Genomic DNA, 21,010 nt, shown 5'->3' with positions numbered 1-21,010 from the left:
AAACAATGTTTTCCAGTGTGGTTTTCTCAGAGAGCCGTAATACTTTTCTCCTGAGCTCACAGATTAAATCACATTCTACATATGGGGACAACGTGGCTTAGTGGTTAGCACGTTTACCTCGCATGAGTGCGTGGAGTTCACATGTTCTCCCTGTACTTAAGGGGCTTCCCCTGGGCACTCCGGTTTCCTCCTTCAGTCCAAAGACATGCATTGTAGGCTGATTGGAGTTTTCAAATTGTCCATCATGTTGGATTGTGTCCTGTGACGGGTTGACACCCCATCCAGGGCGTCCTCCACCTTCTACCCCAAGTTCCCTGGACTCCGTAGTGACTCGTGACCCTGTGTAGGATAAACACTACAGGAAATGGATGGATGAACGTTCTATATATTTTTTCAACTTTATTCGTATTATTATTATTATTTTATTTATTTAGTTTTAAATCAGCTAGGCCTATTGCACCTTTAAAGAATGATTTTTTTCCCCCCTGAAATTCGACATATTTGCATAATATTTTGTATTATTTTGTACTTGGGTGCCAAATGTTTAAGAACTATATCATAATCGTATCTTTTTTTTTTTTCTGCACGCCGCTTTGAGTCAGTGAATCAAATGAATCAAATGTATGCATTCAAGTCCCTGTGGTTCAATTCACTTCGAAAGAATCAACTCAGTCAAGTGAATCACTAATATGCGCTGCTTGGGGATTTTTTTTTTCCACCGGAGAGCTGTAACTAGGCAACGGGGCGAACACAGGGCACCTCGAAAATATTGTAAATGGATGAATGAGCATCCACGGTATATTTATTTGCCTTGCCCAGGATGGACTGCATGTAATAACAGTGTAGATGTGAACACTGGTCTTATTTTTGATTGGCGTTTGGAGATGGAGGAGTAAAGGCACCGTCGCGCACGGACATAAACGCTGCTGTCTGGCCTTCTTAATCTGATTTTAGTGCTGGAGGAGAATTTATTATTATTATTATTATTATTATTATTATTATTATTGATATTATTAATAATATAATTAGGTGGGTTTTGTGTTGTTGAGAGAGAGAGAGAGAGAGAGAGAGAGAGAGAGAGAGAGAGAGATTGTGGGCTGGCTGTTCGGTGTGAGAATGCACATTGCGAAAGAGAGCTCGCTTTCTCTCGCCATCATGCCCTCACACGTCTGTACGGATTAGCGGTGGAGATAAAAAGCCTCTCCGGAGTTTGCGGTGCTTTTGCGTGGCATGTCGGAGTGAAAGACACAGACGCGGACAGCCGACAAAACTGCAACAACCCAGCTGCTTCCAGCTCTCAGTCTGACAAAATGGGGTACGTACTGGATACAGCTGTGTTTGTTTTTGTTTTGTTTTTTGTTCCCCCTACCCCCCTGAATCTTCTTCTGGAGTTCTCATCCACCTCCGACACTCCTGCCAGGGCCTCTTGAGTCTTTAAAACCAGGTGAGAAGTAAGCGGTTTTGTGGGTGCGTCCCAAATCACATCCTCCAAACAGCACTGCAGAATGATGAACCTGTGCCATTTATCAACTAGTAGAGGAAAAGTACCCGGATGCTACGTTATATCCGGTCAACATCTGTCTGCAGAGCACGAACAAAGCTGTGCATTTGGGGGCGTGGCTTTTAGCGGTTTAGGTTTCAGTACATCATATCATACCCAATTATACAAAAGTTCCACTAATTCGATCGGACGAGCGGCATTCCAAGAGTGCTGATATTTTGTACAACCGCACCGGGACGTTTCACTGTTTCTATCAGTCTGTTTCTGTTTCCATGTCAAAACGGTTGCTACAGCAGAGCTAGCGACATCGTCAGTGGACATGGCAAAACGATCCATTTTTCAGTTCTGACTGGAAATATACGAAAGCTCGTCAGGCGAAGATGAAAAGGAAGAAGGGAAGCCAGTTTCACCGGAAGCGCCTTTAAAACAGGAACGTAGCAATCGTTTTGAGCTAGCTAGCCGATGGGCTGTCGGTAGCTATACGCGAAAAATTTGAATAAAACATCTGCGAATACACAAAAAAAAAAAACCTGGTGCGTTTCGCTTTTTGCCATTTTTACTTTTCTAAACCAATTATCCGATCACATTGTCTGTTGAGGCAAAGTCACACGACGGTTTTTTTTTTAATGCGCATTGAGGAATTTATTCTGTAAATCTGTTTCTGTCGTAGTTTATGCGCTTGTCTTCTTACTGAGTAAAAAAATGATCCGCCTCAATCGAAAGTAGAAGTTTCTTAGGCGTGTTTTGGAGATTTTTTTCACATCTAGTGTTTCCATCCAGATGTCTATTTTTTATACAATATCCCAAAACGTGGATAGAAACATAGCTAGTGTGGATTCTTCGTGATCTATTTCCGTTCGTGACGCAAAAATAAACAAACGATTTGAGTCCGAAATGTCAGTTACTCGAGATTCATTTCTTATTTATAAAACGGTTGTACAGAAGTAACATCACACTCGCAATCATCACAATTATACTGAATATTATACTGATATTAAGTATAACCGCACTCATGCGTTACTCTTGTCTAATTATTTTATGCATTAAATTGCTTAAAGGTAGTCAGTGTTTTTTAAATTCCTTAGTTGTACAAATAACCTAGAAGATATCTAGAACATGATTAAAAAAACATTGGAATAAGCCATGGCCTTAGCAAAATCGTATTAAATCAATGAGAAAACTCGTTTGGAAAACTGACTTTCGGTCCTGAATACTTGTTTGTGTTTGGATGCACCTTCTGTCAGTCATTTTGCAGACACTCTACACCAGGGGTGTCCAATCTTATCCGGAAAGCGTCGGTGTGGGTGCAGGTTTTCATTCCAACCAAGCAGAAGCCACACCTGAGTCCGCTGAAAGCGAAGATCAACTGATTAAACAGGTGGAATCCTTTCTGGATAAGATTGGTCTACACTATAGGCCACCGTAGATTCTGATTGCAGAGCTTCGTTAACATAGGCCGGAATCATTCAAACGTCAAACCCATCTATCCGTTATAGGACTAATCTTGAGGGGAAAAAAAGCTTACCTAATGTACCTTTAAACACAATTCTAGATGGTATTTGAGCGTACATAACTGTTCCGTGACGGTACGCCTGAGAGCTTCAGGGTCTCTGGTTCAACCCTGAGCTCGGGTTACTGTCTGTGTGGAGTTTTGAATGTTCTCCTGGTTTCCTCCATGCTCTCTGGTTTCTTCCCACCTCCCAAACAGTGCAAATAGGTAGACAGGCTACGCTAAATTGCCCCTTGGTGTGAACGAGTGTGTAAATGTGTGAGTGCACGGTGCCCTGTGATGAACAAGCGTCCCATTTAGGGTGTATTTCTGGATTTCACACACAGTGTTCCCAGGATAGACTCTGACTAGGATAAAGCTCTTACTGAAGGGCCAGTAGTGTATTCTACACACTTATAAGTCTGTAAATATAAGCATGTAGTGTGTAAAACCAAAGGCAGGGTGGTGTGACGAAGCGGAGTTACTGTTCCCAACACAAAGATGATTATTTATCTGTAACAACACAACCTGAAGTGTTTTACTCCTCTTATACCAAAGGATTTTGCCAATAATGAAAATGTTTGATAATTAATAAACAACGTACGTCTACAAGACAAGTTAGTTCATGTTATCACTTATGCTATAAACTCACAGTCTCTCTTTTTTCCCTCTCTTTAAGTTAATAAGGCATAAAAAAACAACAACACAGAGCTTGTCATGTTACCAAGAAATTGTTGAAGCCCAAGATTTGGAACACCTATGGGTTTCAATTAACATTTACCCAGCATAAATAACAAGCACACTGTAGAGTACTAAAGGTATTTAATATTTATATTTATATATATAATATTATATTACTCATATTTACCCAGCTGGACTGTCTGTGTTCATTCGGTTCATTTTTGCTGTACATCACTGCACTTGTGTTAATACGTAATGCTGAATGTGTAGTGAAATAAATATTAGATTGCAAATCACAATTACATTTGAATCTGTTTTAAAACTTGATTCCAAAAAGGTCAGCGAGTTTGTTGTGATGCGTTTCCTGCTGTGTGCCTGTGAAAAACTGATGCATTACACCCGAATAGCTACTGCAGAGAATACTGCACATGGACACGGTGCATAAGCTGATAATGTGAAGCAAACGGGCTGCATTAAGGAAAAGGTCATAGACAGTGGCAGTCTGTTTCACATTCGCACGGACTTGAACGACCGGAGAGGTGCTTGAAGCAGCGCCAGCTCAGATGCTGTCAGATATAAACGAAATAGCTTTAAAATAAATAAATAAATAAAAATAAGACATGGCAGTGTTTCTGCCTCACTTGGCATGCAGCGCTGACTCGTGTCTCAGGCAGAAATTAGATGGGATGGAAACGGCACACTTAAAGGATGGCAGGCATACATGTCTCGCATGCGCATGTGTGTGTGTCAGTGTGTAGTGGTGGTGAGGTCGAGGGAAAGAGCCATTATGTGGTTGACATTAATAGCTCTTGTATTAAAGCTTGAATAATATAAACCATATAATCCAATATCACTTCAGGAATATCACTGGATCTATTTACAGTTTCATTTCAGTGATATGCAACACTAAGCAGCAGCAGTACAAATATTCAGTTATTTCTTCAGAAAAACTGCTAAAATGTTGGTTAAAATGGATTCATTACTATTAGCTGTAGGTACTCTATCAAAACAACATTTTTCTGAATTTCACATGCTTTATTTGTTCATTAAAGAAAGCTACTTAAAAGGTCTAAAAACTATGCAGCGCCACCCCAGGAATGAAGTTTTTGGTGCCATAATATTGTTCTGGTACAGCATAATAACATAATAACCAGATCGCAGATGTAACTTCAGACTTGGGCACTATTCAGAAGTTAAACTTTTCCCATGTAAATATTGACAACTTTTGAACTTACATTTACATTTACATTTATTCATTTGGAAGACACTTTTATCCAAAGTGACTTACAAACGAGAAAAAACAAGCAAACTTAAGTCGTCGACTCTAAATACAGCCCTTTGGTGCATACTGGGTACTTTTAAAGCCTGAAACTACCCCAGTAGCTCTCTCTCTCTCTCTCTCTCTCTCTCTCTCTCTCTCTCTCTCTCTCTCTCTCTCTATATATATATATATATATATATATATATATATATATATATATATATATATATATATACACACACACACACACACACACACACACACACTACCAGTCAAAAGTTTAGAAACACTCATTCTTTATTTTTTCCCCCACATTTTATAATAATAATAAAGTCATCAAAATTCTGGAATAACACAAATGGAACTATGGGAATTATGTTGTGATAAAAAATCCAAAATAAATAATTTTGTATTTTATCATCTTCAAAGTGGACACACTTTTTGCAGAGAATTTCCAGAAATGTATGCTTGGCGTTTTTTCACCTGATTTCTTGAGGAATCCCCCTGAGATGCTTTTTAAACAGTATTAAAGGAGTTCACACCGTCACTGGACACTTACGGCTGCTATTTCGCTCTGAGTTCTCAGTTTAAATAAAACATTTTTTGTAAATATATATGTTCGTTTTCTAATGAAGTCACTGAATATGTCGGCACAACTATATTTTTGTCTACGACACCGATTTCAAACCGACACCGATTTAATCACATACCTTCAGACCAAAAGGTTTATAAGATCATGAGAAACATTTCAGTCGAGTGTATATACACAGTGTTAACTTTTGTTAAGGTCTTGTCATTCAGAATCTTGTATGTGATTGATTCTGTTCTCTTTGCTAGATTTTCAACAATTAAATAAAGATCAAGCTAGTGAAAAGGCATTTGTTTGACCCACACAGAAGTCCAGCAGAGCCTCAGGGCATTTGGCCAGTCTAAAAATAGTGTCTGTATCTGACATATGTCCCTTTTCAGTGTTGGGTTGCAGCATGGCATCGAGAGCCAACACTGCTGAGCTTTATATAATGACTACAATTGCGCCGCACTGGATGCAGAGTACAGATCGGACCACTAAACGATAAAGGAAAGGCAGTGGTTCAAGCAGAAAAGCAGGGTGGCATTGCCTAATACCAGTAACAGCACAAGGACGTGTCGGTGTGTGTGTGTGTGTGTAGAAATGTGCGGGAGAGTCAGGTTGATATTTTTATCAGCTGTGGTAGGACAAAAACAGCAGTCGCACTTTGTGAGAGTAAATGCGGAATAAAAAGACACTCGTACATGATAGCATGCTTAGTTCTAAAAAAAAAAATAAATAAATAAAAAAAAATTTTTAAAAAATTGAAGGTGCTACCTGTTCAGCGTCAAATGCTGCTAAAGTGTGAGCATCTGCTAAATCAGGGAAATGTCCAAAGTTAGACATCTGCTAAATTGCCAGATGCCCATATTAAATATCTGCTAAAATAAGAAGGCGTGTTCTTGCCAAGCTACCTTGTAACTGTCAAGGGCAAGAGTACAGAAAATATTACTGTAAAATTTACTTGCTTGTAGTGCTAGCAGCTAAACCTCAAGTTACCAAAGGAGGTTATTGCTATCTAGTTAGCTAACTCAGCTAGCCAGCATCTCCTCCTGCTGTAACTTGAGGTTTAGCTGCTAGCACCAGGGCAAATACGTTTAAAGGAATGTTTTCTGTTCTCTTGTCCTTAAAAGAGTTTTTTTTTAGCTTAAAATAAAAGCTCTTGCCAATTTACCTTTAAAATAAATTACTTTCATGGACAAGAGAGCACAAAACATTCATGTAAAAGTACTTGCTTTTAGTGTTAGCAGCTACTGTAAACCTCAAGTTGCCACAGGAGGAGGTTTTTGTTAGTTATTTAGCTAACTTAGCTTATCAAGGTCTCCTTCAGACAAAAATCCCAAACTTTAAATATGAAACGGACAAATATTTCATGCCTATATTAGCAGTTTTATTTCACAATCAGAATATAAAGCACTGTTAAAACAACAAAGAAAAAGTTAATAGAAGTCAATAAAAAGAAAAATTACGAGTCATCTTGTTTGCTTTTGGAGCTAACTTATTTCGCAGATGAGTCACAGTGTTAAATGCAACTATAAACAGATAAAAAAAAAAAAGTATGCTTTTTAATTATTATTTTTTTTTTTTTATAAATAAAATGTAATAGCTGGCATATTGATGAATAAAACACTTCAAGACATGCTATAAGAAAATAAGCATGTTTAAGTAAGTGAGAGTAACTCTGCTTCATCAGACCATCCCACTGGTGAATACTTTCCTGTAACAATATACCCGACAAAATTGGGTAATTAAGTGCCGCTTTTGTGGAACCACCAGTGAAAAGGACTTAAAGTGGCACTTTAAGTTTAGACTGAAGGGAATGTAGAGGGGTGTAAAGTGTGTGTTTTTGATTGAATAAAGACCAGCCATGCAGGCATTTGGTGTGGTGTACAGCTTGGTACCAGAGTAATAAAGTAATAAATGATTGTATGAGGTGCATAACACATTATGATTATACACACTGTATAACATATAGCCATAACTGGAGTGTCTTAAAGCAACCTATCTCCTGATGTAACTACTCCCTCTTGCTTCTATAAAGAAATAGCTTCTGCTGGATTTTTTTGATGCCTGATTTCACGTCCTTGCATGTACTGTAGGTTCAGGTGTGTGCATGTTAATTGATTATACAACCCAGTTATGCAACTCTTAGAGATTTCTTTCATGTTGCCTCGAAATCACTGTGGCTGTTTGTATCTAAATTAATTGCAGATTCTGCAGGTTTGTATAATTAAGTAGATTTAATTTACATGAAATCTGAACCAAATGTATGCATGTGAGGAGAGACATTTGAATAATTGTTTAAACACCTTGCATTCAATTATAATTGGGGTTATTTCGAAGGGTGTGCAAACTTTTTCACTCCACTTTGTATCCTAGTGTTATTGTATCTGCCCTGATGATTTGCATGATCTGTTATTGTGTGTAGTTAATGTCTGATAAGACACACACACACACACACACACACACACACACACACACACACACACACACACACACACACATACACAGTGTATGCCAATGTATTGCAGTCTGTAGTACTGTGTGTAGTACTGCTACAGTAGTGTGTAGCAGAGTATAACAGAGTTAGCAGAGTATAACAAAGTGTAGCAGAGTATAACAGTGTGTAGCAGAGTATAACAGTGTGTAGCAGAGTATAACAGAGTGTAGCAGAGTATAACAGAGTGTAGCAGAGTATAACAGAGTGTAGTAGAGTATAACAGTGTGTAGCAGAGTATAGCAGTGTGTAGCAGTATATAACAATATATAACAGTGTGTGGCAATATATAAAACGGTATTGCAGTGTGTAGCAGTGCATAGCAGTGTATTGCAGTGTGTAGCAGAGTAAAGCAGTGTGTAACAGTGTATAACTGTATTTCAGTGTGTAACAGAGTACAGCAGTGTGTAGCAGTGTATAACAGTGTAGAACAGTGTGTAGCAGAGTATAGCAGTGTGTAACAGTGTGTAGCAGAGTATAGCTGTGTGTAGCAGTGTGTAGCAGAGTATAGCAGTGTGTAGCAGTGTATAACAGTGTACTGCAGTGTGTAGCAGAGTATAACAGTGTGTAGCAGAGTATAGCGGTATGTAACAGTGTGTAGCAGATTATAACAGTATGTAACAGTGTGTAGCAGAGTATTGCAGTGTGTAACAATCTGTAGCAGAGTATAGCAGTGCGTAACTGTGTGTAGGCTGTAGCTCAGGGATCAGAGTGAATGTATAGATGTAGAGAGATTTTGTCTAATTTGGTCTGCACTTTGAGCAGATGGGCGCTCTCTCACCTTCACCCTCAGCCTGTGTCTGGTATTTAACACCTCACATTGTGTGTGTGTTGGTGTATGAGAGAGAGAGAGAGAGAGAGAGAGAGAGAGAGAGAGAGAGAGAGAGAGAGAGATAGATAGATAGCTAGAAAGAGATACACACACACACACACACACACACACACACATACACACACACACACAGAGTGAGGTACTTACTCTCTGTTTCTCAGAAATGTACTGGCAGTCTGGTGATGTACATGGCATGAGGAACTATGTTTCATGGACACTGCACAAAATTAAACGTAACTAGAAATGGATAAAAAGTATGACGTGTATAATTACAATACTCTGCTGTTATTGAACAATAATCAAATTCGGGGTGGTAACAATAACTCTGATTCACGTCAGGCTGCATAATACCACCCCATTGTTGATTATTTTTCTATAATTTTTCGTCCCAAAATGGTTTAATGACCTTATTCCACAGCAGTTTGCCCAACTTGATGATAAATTGATGGCTATAAGCTTCCATTATCTGTTAGCTACATTAGCCTGAAAGCTCCAGAGCAAAAAATAAATTCAGACGCCAAACGGAACTGTTTTTGCTGATCAGCTACATTTGGGCTAAGGGGAAAATGATGCGAAATTCATTTTTAACACTCTTATATATGATAGAAAGGACGTTTGAGCAAGAACATGCTAATAAAGAGATGATTAGTGGGCAGTGCAGATGTTCTTTCGCTTGTGTTTTGAGATTGAGAGAGAGAGGTCGAAAGAGAGAGAGAGAAAGAGAGAGAGAGAAAGAGAACTGCTGATACGAAAAGGGGCTGATTTGTTTTGCAAAGTGACCCAGACCTTTAATCATTCTGTGTGTGTCCTGCATGCTGCCTATTGTGTGACAGATTACCAACTACATTCAGTATTCACGCACACACACACACACACACACACACACACACACTCACACACACACACACACACACATTCACACATTCCCTGGACCAGTGAGAGCGTTGTGATCCTTCACACACTCCTGCTCACACACTGAGAGCTGCTTTTTGCCAATCATGTTAATGTTAATCAAGAACTCTTGTTTTCTTTTTTGCTGTTTGCTTACAGGCTGTTGTTCTGCGGTGTGTGTGTGTGAGAGAGAAAGAGAGAGAGAGAGAAATGTGTGTGGGAATGGAGATAAAATGAAAGAATACATTATCAAAAACACATTATTAAATACTTAATAATGCATAGAGTCCATTTTTTGCCTCCAGGACAGGTTTTTTAGTCTGTTCTTGAACGCTGGCGTACAAGTCCTTCAGGATATTAGATCATCTGTGAAGAGTAAAGGCTATGGACGAAGTTGGAAATTATGCTATGTGCTTAAGAACTTTTCATGAAAGCGAGTTAAAGTCCCCCCGAATTACAAAACGTGAAGTCTCAATGGTTACCACATTATTTTAGGAGATGCCGTATACACTAGACCTTGGAATGCTTAATGAGGGATGTTCGTAAGCCAGTTGTAGTGAGTTCTCTGTCCTAGTATTTTATTATTGTAATGAGTATTGTAATGATTTAAAATGACATGTTCAGAGTGTGCAGTACATTAATATTTAGATCTCGTGGTTGGGAAGTGAGTTGAAGGGTTTTGATGAATCATTTTGAACTTATGATGAAGAAATTTCATGATAGAATATACTGTATGATAAACAGAAAACCTGTTTGTCTTTAAAACTATGTTGTATTAAAAAATCCAAGATCAGTTGTTAAATGATATTCTGTTGAAGGTTTTACCAAAACTGGGGTTTTCCAGGTTTCCGGTTTTTCTACCTCCAGCACCTGACTCAGCTGCTGGAGAAGGAAAAACACATAAGTATGCAGGTCCGTGTTGAAATCCCATGTTCTTGGTTTTGTGAATGCTACAGTATGGCTTGTGCTTTATCTGTAATAATTGTGGGTCTGCCCATGTTTCTTTGTTTGTTGGACAATAGGTCGTGTTATCGCCGTGACTAAACTGTTACTGATTCTTTTACTTGGACTAATGCTAAAGGGAAAATTCATTGTGGCTCACCATCTGGCAACCCAGCGCTCTGATTACCCAGTGGTGCACCAACGCTTACGCTAAACAGGGATATGTTACAGGGCCACGGGCCAAATTGAGCATCAGACACACCAGAAATCTGGTATTTAAGGATGTTTATTGCATGTCAGGGTGCACTGAATACCAAACTCGGATCTTATTTGCATTTTGAGCGAACGATGTTTGTAGCTGCTATAATGTTTTTCTTTTTTCGCTGACGTTTTAGAACATCAAACGGAACTGTAAACGGATACATGTTACGATGACGTTGTTTGATAAATAACAAAGCGTTAGCGTTGCCAGGTTGCTGTGGCATAAGAGGAATAAAACACTATAGGACGTGTTGTTAATGGAAAATAGTCAGCTTTGGGGACGCAACAGTATCTTTTCGTCACACCACCCGTCACTGATTATTTTCCTATAACAGCAAGCCCTAAGTGTTTTATTCCTTACATGTCATCTAAAACATTATTGGAGCTTGGCTGACATTTTGCTTAATTCATTAAGTGGATTGGGATAATACGTAATAATTTGGGACACGTAGAAGCCAAATTTCTTAATGAACTTAATGAAGTATTTGTATAATGTAGAAGTCTTTCCGTTTACGTTAGCCGTTTTCTGTGAGGTCTTGGCCTGAAAGCTTCAAACTATTGAGCACAGGAGTGTGGAAATTTTGTTTCCAGGGGATGTCTCTTTCAAAAATGCACTCTTTTAAACAGTTCTGATGGTCGATATTATTTGTCATTGTCATTAATGCAACAGTCAAGTTTGTTTAGCGGGAAAGGAAGCAAACGGCCACTATGCCATGAATGGATTCCAGATATTAAATAAGAGCTGGAAAGCTCCATTTTGCTCCCTTAATTAACGAGGACAGAGAGAGGACTAGTCCTCCTGTGAGAGCAGGAGACGTGAGAGAGATGTCCCTAAGCACCCTACAGTGATTCTGTCCCAGAAAACAGCCTCGCAGTTTCTTAATGAGGTCTGAGTCAGCTAATTACATCTCTCTACTAATACTACTACTTTCTATATTCTGTATGAAAGTAGGTATTTAAATATCTTGACTAGGTTTCGTTTGCATCTTACCAAGGATGGGCAAATGAAACATCTTAAAAACAGCTTTGGGAACAAAACAGAAACAATGGGAGGTTCTTGCTCAATACAAGTTCTTTAGGTACCACTTTCTGTCACTGTCACTCCCCCTTTGTCTGCTGTGCCTTCTTCCTTGCCCTCCTTTCAAGCTGCGATGTTATCTTTATTCCCTTAAGTGCCCCTAGAGGGAAATTTCAGAGATGCAGGGATGTGGAAGTAGACACACAGCAGAACAATGATACACCAAACAGACATTCCTCCCCTTCACTGATGGAGAAACAGACAGAATTAGCTTAATGATGTTTGAGAATGAGGCGTAGCTCCACTCTGACCTTCTGTTTTGTAACTGCAGGAAGTAGGAAGCAGAAATTTTGCTTTGCATGTTGAAATTGCTATCAGAACATCTTAGGGTTTTTCTTTCGGTCTATTGCAGGCGATCGAAGCGCTATCTGTGTTGTAACTGTGCTGTGAAATTATATTTGGAATTTAGGTTTTAACTTCTTTGCCATAAATGACTTAGAGAACGTAATAGATTAATTCTGTTGAATTCTTCCTTCTGATTGGTCACAAGGTGTTGTTTCGTTTCTATAACAGCAGCTCAGACAATAGTGCCAGCTGCAGTACAGATCATGGGTTTGTCAATCCGTCCAGGATTTCACGGTTTTGCGATTGCAAAATCAAGCATCGGCGCCATATTTGGAGGAGCTTGCAAATTTTCAAAATTACCACATATTTTCCGCAGGTTTGGGCAGAGGCGCGTCGCGTAACGTCATCGCGACACGCATTCAGCCAAAGCCCTCTTCGATTCAGGTGCGTCGAACATGAGTACAGCTAAAAGGTCTCATTTACCAACAAACATCCCTGCGTAAGAGCGTGCAGAACAATTTTGCACAATTTCGCCAATTCAAGTAGTTTTCTGCAAAAAAGCGCGATTTTTTTAAAAAGCCACTGCAAAACCAAATGTTTTTGGCCGTAAAACCCCCCCCCAAAAAATCTGTACGGACGGGTTTATATGAACATGCTTGTTGTCATTTCTGCTGTAACAACTTACACATTTCTGGAAGGAGTCTCCTGTGTCAGCACTTTACAACAGTAGGTTTTATTACAAGGGAAATTTTTCTGGTTTCTGTGTAACATGACGAGCTGTGTTTTTTGTTAAATGTAACTATAAATGGATAAAAAGCATGAAATTGTTTTACTGACAAATTGTAGTTTTGGAAAAAACGTTTTGGAAAATAATCAACCTTGTCATGGTAACAGTATAACTCTGCTTCACCACGACACCCCATCACTGATTATTTTCCTGCGACGCTGAATGTTTTATTCCTTGCGTATACCGTATACAGTATGTCACGATCAGAAAGGAAGACCTTTACACTGAACCCTAAAATAAACGAGTTGGTTCATTTCGTTCTAAGGGTATTCAGTCTTTTGCATCCTGATATTTTCTGGGTTAAAGATTGATTGAGGCAGGAAGAGAGAAATAACGCATGCCAACGTCTAAATGAACTTAAAGGCCACAGAGTCACAGGCTGTAACAGTGACTGACTCATCTCTCTGCTACACTGCATTTGAATTACAGTCATCCGAACAACAAAACCTTCTCCGGAGCAACGCTTCCATTATAGCACATCAGACAAAGAGTTTGTCTTTGTAGCGGAAACACGTTGGACGGAACGGATTTGCATAGCGGCGCCATCAATCATGCACACACACACAAAGCTAACGCTTCTACATCGTAGCCTTATGAGGTCTACACTGTACAGCAGTTCAGTGTGTATGAAAAAGTTGAGCTGCTAGACGTTTCCCTTCGGTACTGATGATATTCAGTCGGTGTCTCTTTTCGAAAGCACAAACGTCTTAACTAGCGCACGGTGTGTTTTCATTCATTTAATTATGCAGTAATTAGTTTAATCAGCTGCAATGGAGTGATTGGTAATGATAATTTGGTAATTTACTGAGCTGTTACACCAAGAGACTTTAAAACACAACGTTTTATTGTTTAATGCTTGTCTACATGGATAGATTAATAGATTTACTTGACAGTTATCGAAAACACATATACTGTAAGACCTTCCTTAATACAGAGCGTACAAGCATTTAGAATGGTCAAGGATAAAAAACACAATAAAGCCTAAAAGGTTTATTTCCATCATGGTTCCATCAAGTCTAAGAGATGTCCGATAACAGATTATAGTAGTCAAAGCAGGCAAGAACAGTGAATGGAAAAATTACATTCAAAAAAATTACAAATATTACAAAATTTATTTAGTAGCCATTTCATTCGTTCTACTTAATGCTTCTCGTTACTTGTAATAGTTTCAGAGGAACAGGAAATTTATTCCATGTAACAGCTGCTGTATATAAAACAGCTACTCGCACACACACCGACATGCATTTCATTCGTTCCAAACTGTAAATCACGTCCATGACTTTTGTGTTGGTGTGAAAATACTTACTTTTATTTTGACTATTCGCTGCTGTTCTGTTCGCAGTGTTGTAACGAGTGTCATAAATCACTTTAATTATTAGCGACGATGTTCATTTCTTTTCCATTACCTGCTTTGTTGTAGTGTTTTATTACACAGCGCAGAAAGAGTGATGGGCCTAATGAGCCGTGAGCGTGTGTGTGTGTGTGTGTGTGTGTGTGTGTGTGTGTGTGTGTGTGTGTGTGTGTGAGGATTTTTATACCACAGGTGTAATCACAGTTAGGGTCCTGGCTTATTTTAAAAGTAATTCAGGCTACACACACACACACACACACACACACAAACACACACACACATACAGTATTCTGCTTCATGAGTCCATTCACTCTGTTGGTTGAACCTTCACACAATAGTTTCATCACTTTACTGATCAATCTAATCTGTATGTTGTTCCATTTAATGTTGTGGAATGTGGTTTGGTTTTTCTTTATCATCGAAGTTAATAAGATAAAAACGCAGCTTGTCATGTTACCAAGAAACCGCAAACACTCTCCATCTGAAAGACTTTCCGGTGTGGGAAAACATAACGTTACAGCTTTGACTCTGAGTGTTACAAAGCGCTGACGCTGGAGACTCCTTCCATGAATGTTAAAACAAACACCTCCTAACCAAAAACTCTACCAAATCTATGATTCAGTGTTAGCAAATGTGCATTGATATTTTGTGGTAAGATGCATTCCATTTGCCTTGCACCTTCAGGGTTAGGGGCCCGAATCCCGCTTCGGCCCTGTGTGTGCGGAGCTTGCATGTCCTCCCCGTGCTTTAGGGTTTCCTCCAGGTACTCCGGTTTCCTCCCCCAGTCCAAAGACATGCGCTGTAGGCTGATTGACATTTCCAAATTGTCCATAGTGTGTGAGCAGCTGTCCAGGGTGTCCCCCGCCTTGTGCCCCGAGCTCCCTAGGATAGGCTCCAGGCTCTCCGTGACCCCATGTAGGATAAACGGTATGTAAAATGGATAAATGGATTAATTTCAGGCTGGCTACAGTAATGTCGCCTGATCACGACATGCTGTCATTGATTATTTACCTTTAACAGCACACTCCTGAGCGTTTTATGTATTACATACATCCAAACAGGATTTAGCTTTGTACTGACTCAGTAATCTTGAATAAATGAAACCACACACACACAGGAGGAAGAAAATGATGCACTTGTTTTAAACATTGATGATTTTTCAAGACTCGGACGTAGAAAGTGCTTGAGTCTGCATACACACAGTGCTATTGGAGATCTTGTTCGCATCATCTCGCTGCAGGTCGTGTCACATGGTACTCTCTGGTCAGGTCATTCCATTGGTCAGTTCAGTCTGCCGTATTGGCACAGAGTGTGATGACGAGCCCACTGTTTCCGCTTCATGCAGAGCGACACAGCTGCCATTCACACACACACACACACACACACACTGAAAAACAAATCTTAGCAAGCAAAGACATCTTCAATATTGAATCTCGTGTCCCTCGTATCCTAGACATGTTTACTCATTTCAAGACGTGGCAAGAAAATTTTAAGCTTGAAACGAGTAAAAAAAAATCAAGAAACTGGCTAATAAAAAAATATTATTAGTTGAATTTGCCTATATTGCCTATATGCTCTGATCCATTTCATCTCCTGATTACGGTCTTTAACGAGCACGTTTTTGTTTTTCTCTGCCTCAACAGAGAGCAGCCCATCTTCAGCACCAGAGCCCACGTCTTCCAGATCGACCCCAGCACCAAAAAGAACTGGGTCCCCACCAGCAAGCACGCCGTCACCGTGTCCTACTTCTACGACAGCACTCGCAACGTCTATCGCATCATCAGCCTGGACGGATCCAAGGTCAGCGCCTCATGTACAAAGTCGTTACATTAGAAATCAAGTAATAACAACGTTAATTAGGCATTCATTTGGCATTATAACTATGTATGTACAAAAACCAAATTCAGTATGGGTGCTTATTTACGGCACGGGTACTTAGTTATTGTACGGGTACTTAGTTGCGGTTCGGGTACTTGGTTACGGTACAGGTACTTAGTTACAGTATTTGTACTGAGTTGCGGTTCGTGTCCTTAATTACGGTATGGGTACTTAGTTATGGTATGAGTGTTTAGTTATGGTATGGGTACTGAGTTATGGTTTGGGAACTTAGTCACATTTTGGGTACCTTTACGTAGGGTACAGGTACTTATTTACGGTTTGGGTATTTTTTGTTAAGGTACAGGTAATTAGTTACAGTGCAGGTACTTAGTTACAGTATGGGTACCGTATGAATTTGGTACAGTACGGTACCACACTATCTGGTGGGAAAAGCAGCATTAGATGAAGCTCTGTTCCATTCTGCCAAACACACACACACACACACACACACACACACACACACACACACACACACACATGCACACACACACACACTAGAGAGTTCTATGGGGGTGGCATGGAAGTTATTTTGGACTCTAGGCTGGGATAAGAGGAGAAGATATTTCGGAAAGCATGGTTGCATAACAAACACATACACACACACACACACACACACACACACACACACACACACACACACACATACATACACACATGCACACACATTCTCTTGGGTGGGTAACAAGCTCTTTGAGAAAATCTAACCTCCCTAAAAGTGTATATAAGAGCTAGAATGAGTGTGTGTGTGTGTGTGTGTGTGTGTGTGTGTGTGTGTGTGTGTGTGTGTGCGTGTGCGTGCAAACGCACAGCAGGCAAAATGCCAAAAATGGGCAGAAACAACAGCTTATTATACTGTACAAAACCTACTCCACACACACACACTCTCTCTCTCTCTCTCTCTCACACACACACACACACACACGCACGCACACACACACTCACACACACACACAGAGTTCTATAGACGTTCTCACCTTATTGATGACTGCTTTCTTTTGTCTAATCAATTGGGATGCAACCACAGCCTCTGAGCAACACACACACACACACACACACACACACACAGTCATCAGAGACCTGTTTCCAGGCACCTTATCCAGAGTTATGTGTTAAAATGTAATTTATGCCATTGTGCAATTTTCATCTCTCTTTCTCTCTCTCTTTCCATCTCTCTTTCTCTCTCTCTCACACATACACACAAACACACAGACACAAACACACACACACAAACACGCAATTAAAACCCTGCAGCCATGTTTTTCATGATAAATACAATTATGATATCTTTTTCAATTGACTGCTCATGCTGTAGTAGATTCTCTAATAACCATGTGGTGAAATTTTGACTCTTACACACGTAAACATTCGTGATGAATAAAATTTTCAGAAGATTTAAAGCTGACTGTGATGTTTTTTTATACGCTTAAAAGTGCTGCAACTGTTTGCTCTCCTCAGGCCATCATCAACAGCACCATCACCCCCAACATGACGTTCACTAAGACCTCGCAGAAATTCGGCCAGTGGGCGGACAGCAGGGCCAACACCGTCTACGGCCTCGGTTTCTCATCCGAGAGCCATCTGAGCAAAGTGAGACCAAAAAACCCCCAAAATAAAACAACTTACAACATGGATGCCTCCATGTTCATCTTCTGTAGGCAACAAGCTAGCCACTGTGATGAGTGATGTAGATTTTCCAGTGAACTGTCAGTGTAATAGATTTAACAAGTGAATATGAATGTATAATGATTAAACTAAAGCAAATACTTGTATACAAGTATTCGAGGCCATAAGTTCACATACGCCTTGCAGAATCTGCGAAATATTAATAATGTTAATCGTTAAAATTGCATGTTGTTTTGTTATTTAGTCCCGCCCTGAATAAACAACTTCACATAACAGATGTTTACATATACACAAGACACAATAATAACCGAATTTACACAAAAGAACCATTTCAAAAGTTTACCTGGGCTCGATTCTTAATACCGTGTGTCGTTACCTGGATGATAAACGACTGTATTTATGTTTTGTGATAGTTGTTTGTGAGTCCCGTGTTTGTCCTGAGCAGTTAAACTGCCCATTGTTGTTCAGAAAAATCCTCCAGGTCCAGCACATTCTTTACTTTTCCAGCATCTTCTGCATATTTGAGCCCTTTCCAAACAGCGGCTATATGATGTAGAGATCCATCTTTCCACACCGAGGACAACCGAGGGACTTGTACACGACTGTTACTGCGGGGAAAGGGGGGGGGTGTAAACTTTTGAACAGGATGATCAGTGTAAACTGTTTTTTTTGTTTTGCAAATTGTTTTTTTTTTTTCATTTAGTACCGCCCTTCAGAAGGTATATAAGGTATTTACATGTTTCCCAGAGGACCAAATAATAACAATGTACACCGATCATTCTGCTCAAAAGTTTGTACCCCCCCCCCCTAGGTGTTGCCTTCTTGAGCCTGTTTCACTGAATGTTTGCATGTTTTTTAATAGTAAATGTACTATTTGAATCCAACAAATAAAAATTTTGTATTGAGAAAGTCAATAAGAAGAATTTTTTTCCCTGGGTGTTAAATTTGGGTTTATACTTCACGTCTCTCTGGGTTTTTTTCCCCCCAGTTTGCGGAAAAATTTGCGGAGTTTAAGGAAGCTGCACGGTTAGCAAAGGAGAAATCTCAGGAGAAGATGGAGCTGACCAGCACTCCCTCACAGGTAAATCTCTGAACATAAACACACACATATATACAGTATGCACACACACTTCACACACACACACACACACACACACACACACACACACACACACACTTCCAACTCCAACACCTCTCTTTAAACTAACAGTGTTTCCTTTTGATTTCTGTTTTCATTTTACATCATTTTACTCTTTGACTTCTAACGTCATCATCCAATTCTTCAAAGCGCAAACTGGCTTTGGCGTCTTCGAAGGTAAGGACGGCGTTGGTGCGATGGTACTGAACATCTCTGTTCTCCCTGCAGTAACCCACCCAAAGCATCTCTTCCAAACCTCCATCAGAACACTCCGAACATCCGCTCAGGACCTCCACACATACTGACCTTCAGCATAAAACATCCACCCGTGCCATTTAACATCAAACTAAACCTTCCTTATGTGATTAACACCAGTGAAGAGGTTCTAACTGTTCTCAACCGTACTCACTCCCATGTCAAATCCCAGCATCGTTAAATCAACCCTGTCTTTTGTCTACTGTACTCTAGCAAGCAGTGTCCAGTGTAAAATAAACCTACAGTCCTCCATCTCGCTTGTTTAATTAACCACTAAAAATACCTGGAGCCGCTGTCTTAACCATGTCTTCTCATAAGTCTGTTTAAAAGATGTGACCGATCAAATTGATGCGTTATAAGCGCTTTATTTTTAATACACCTCTAACAGTGTCCCCTTATTCAGTTCAAGCACAAACGGGACTTGACCATGGCCACTAAAAAGGTAAGCAAGACCCAGCAACAGTCTAAAAGGACTAACAACAAACATTTCCCCTAAAAACACTAAAAGAACTAATACAATCGTAATAATTTCCTGTACTATTTAACACTAATCAGACTTACAGCAGGCAAATTGATGTACAGTATAGAGTATGCTATAATTTTTGTAATAATTTTGTACGCTTATTTTTCTAACATGCTCACGTTATAAATAAACTAATTTTCATACAAAGAGAACTAACTCGCTTAAGTAATTATCACGCTAGTAAAAATGCTCGGTGCATTAATGTGGCATGCAGTGACTTGGCTAGCAGGTGGTTTGCTGTGCATTTGGACACCTCTGGGTCATGATTTACTAAAGGTCTGCATGCGCAGAAACACATTCAGAACACTCGCGAAAAACTGTTTCGCTTACGGAAAGTTGTGTCTTTCATATGAGCAAACGTTGCGCGAATGTTCTTTCAACCTAAAAGTGTAACATACAAGGGTGGAGTCAATGCACCACCCACATTACGATTCGACTAAGCTTAGGGTTGTGAACGCAAGTGATGATTGTGCTCATGAATACGTCCGAAGGGCATGTATTAAATTTGCGAAAGCCTGTTTCTTGCGAAAGCATCTTTCTTAGTTATACCATTAACTAAGCCTTAATAATTCAAAAGTTTATTATTGTTAATCAGAAATGCTGAATTGTTTGGATATTCAAATTCTTCACACAGCAGTGTTAAAACAGCTTTTGAAAAAGGTTTTCATTCATATTTACCTTTTAAACATATCAACTCGTGTCTATAATGTTTTATTCATTTACCCGTATTGCGCAGTATTTTTTGACACGTCTCCCTAATCGGATCAGTCTTCCGGGAGGACGTATTCGATATCCGAACTCCTCCAACGTTTAACGTTATGTAATTGACATAGTTATTCTGTAGGAATCACTACGATCTGTATGTGTCGTTTATACGATTGCACATGTAAATTAGTACTTGGATTTTTATTTTTTATTTTTTTTAATCCTGGTAAATCATGGTCCTAGTGTAGATACGGTCACAAATGCTATCACGTTTCTATGTCAGTGTTACTGATGCAAACATGGAAGGATATAAGGCCAGGCTTATATTTACACTCTGGTAAGAGTATATTAAGATAGATAAGTAGATTAAGAGTAGATTAAGAGTTTTAATGCTGGTAAGTTGCTACGGTTTGAGTCAGATAATAAGCAAAAACGTCATCTATATACTGACTTTACCCTCTGCT

The 21,010-nt window shown here is 39.5% G+C and overlaps 1 protein-coding gene across 6 annotated transcripts in view; it reads left to right on the top strand.

Moving 5' to 3' along the window:
* The first annotated feature begins 666 nt into the window (after nt 1-666).
* The window catches only part of LOC108279065 (homer scaffold protein 1), a 31,128-nt gene continuing 10,784 nt past the window's right edge, over nt 667-21,010 (top strand). For 2 of the 6 annotated variants that reach the window (XM_047161621.2, XM_017493008.3), the window contains exons 1-6: nt 668-1,315; nt 16,068-16,224; nt 17,758-17,889; nt 18,914-19,006; nt 19,214-19,240; nt 19,722-19,760. In XM_047161621.2, the coding sequence (XP_047017577.1) occupies nt 1,311-1,315; nt 16,068-16,224; nt 17,758-17,889; nt 18,914-19,006; nt 19,214-19,240; nt 19,722-19,760 (453 nt within the window). In that variant the 5' untranslated portion in view covers nt 668-1,310. Of the gene's footprint in view, nt 1,316-16,067; nt 16,225-17,757; nt 17,890-18,913; nt 19,007-19,213; nt 19,241-19,721; nt 19,761-21,010 lie in introns of all 6 variants that reach the window. The other 4 variants (XM_017493010.3, XM_053687759.1, XM_053687758.1 and 1 more) reach the window with 4 other exon arrangements.

Source organism: Ictalurus punctatus, chromosome 18 (assembly GCF_001660625.3).
Source record: "Ictalurus punctatus breed USDA103 chromosome 18, Coco_2.0, whole genome shotgun sequence".
Classification (NCBI taxonomy): Eukaryota; Metazoa; Chordata; class Actinopteri; order Siluriformes; family Ictaluridae; genus Ictalurus; species Ictalurus punctatus.
The sequence above is the reverse complement of the archived record's forward strand: the minus strand, read 5'-3'. Positions and strand labels throughout refer to the sequence as shown.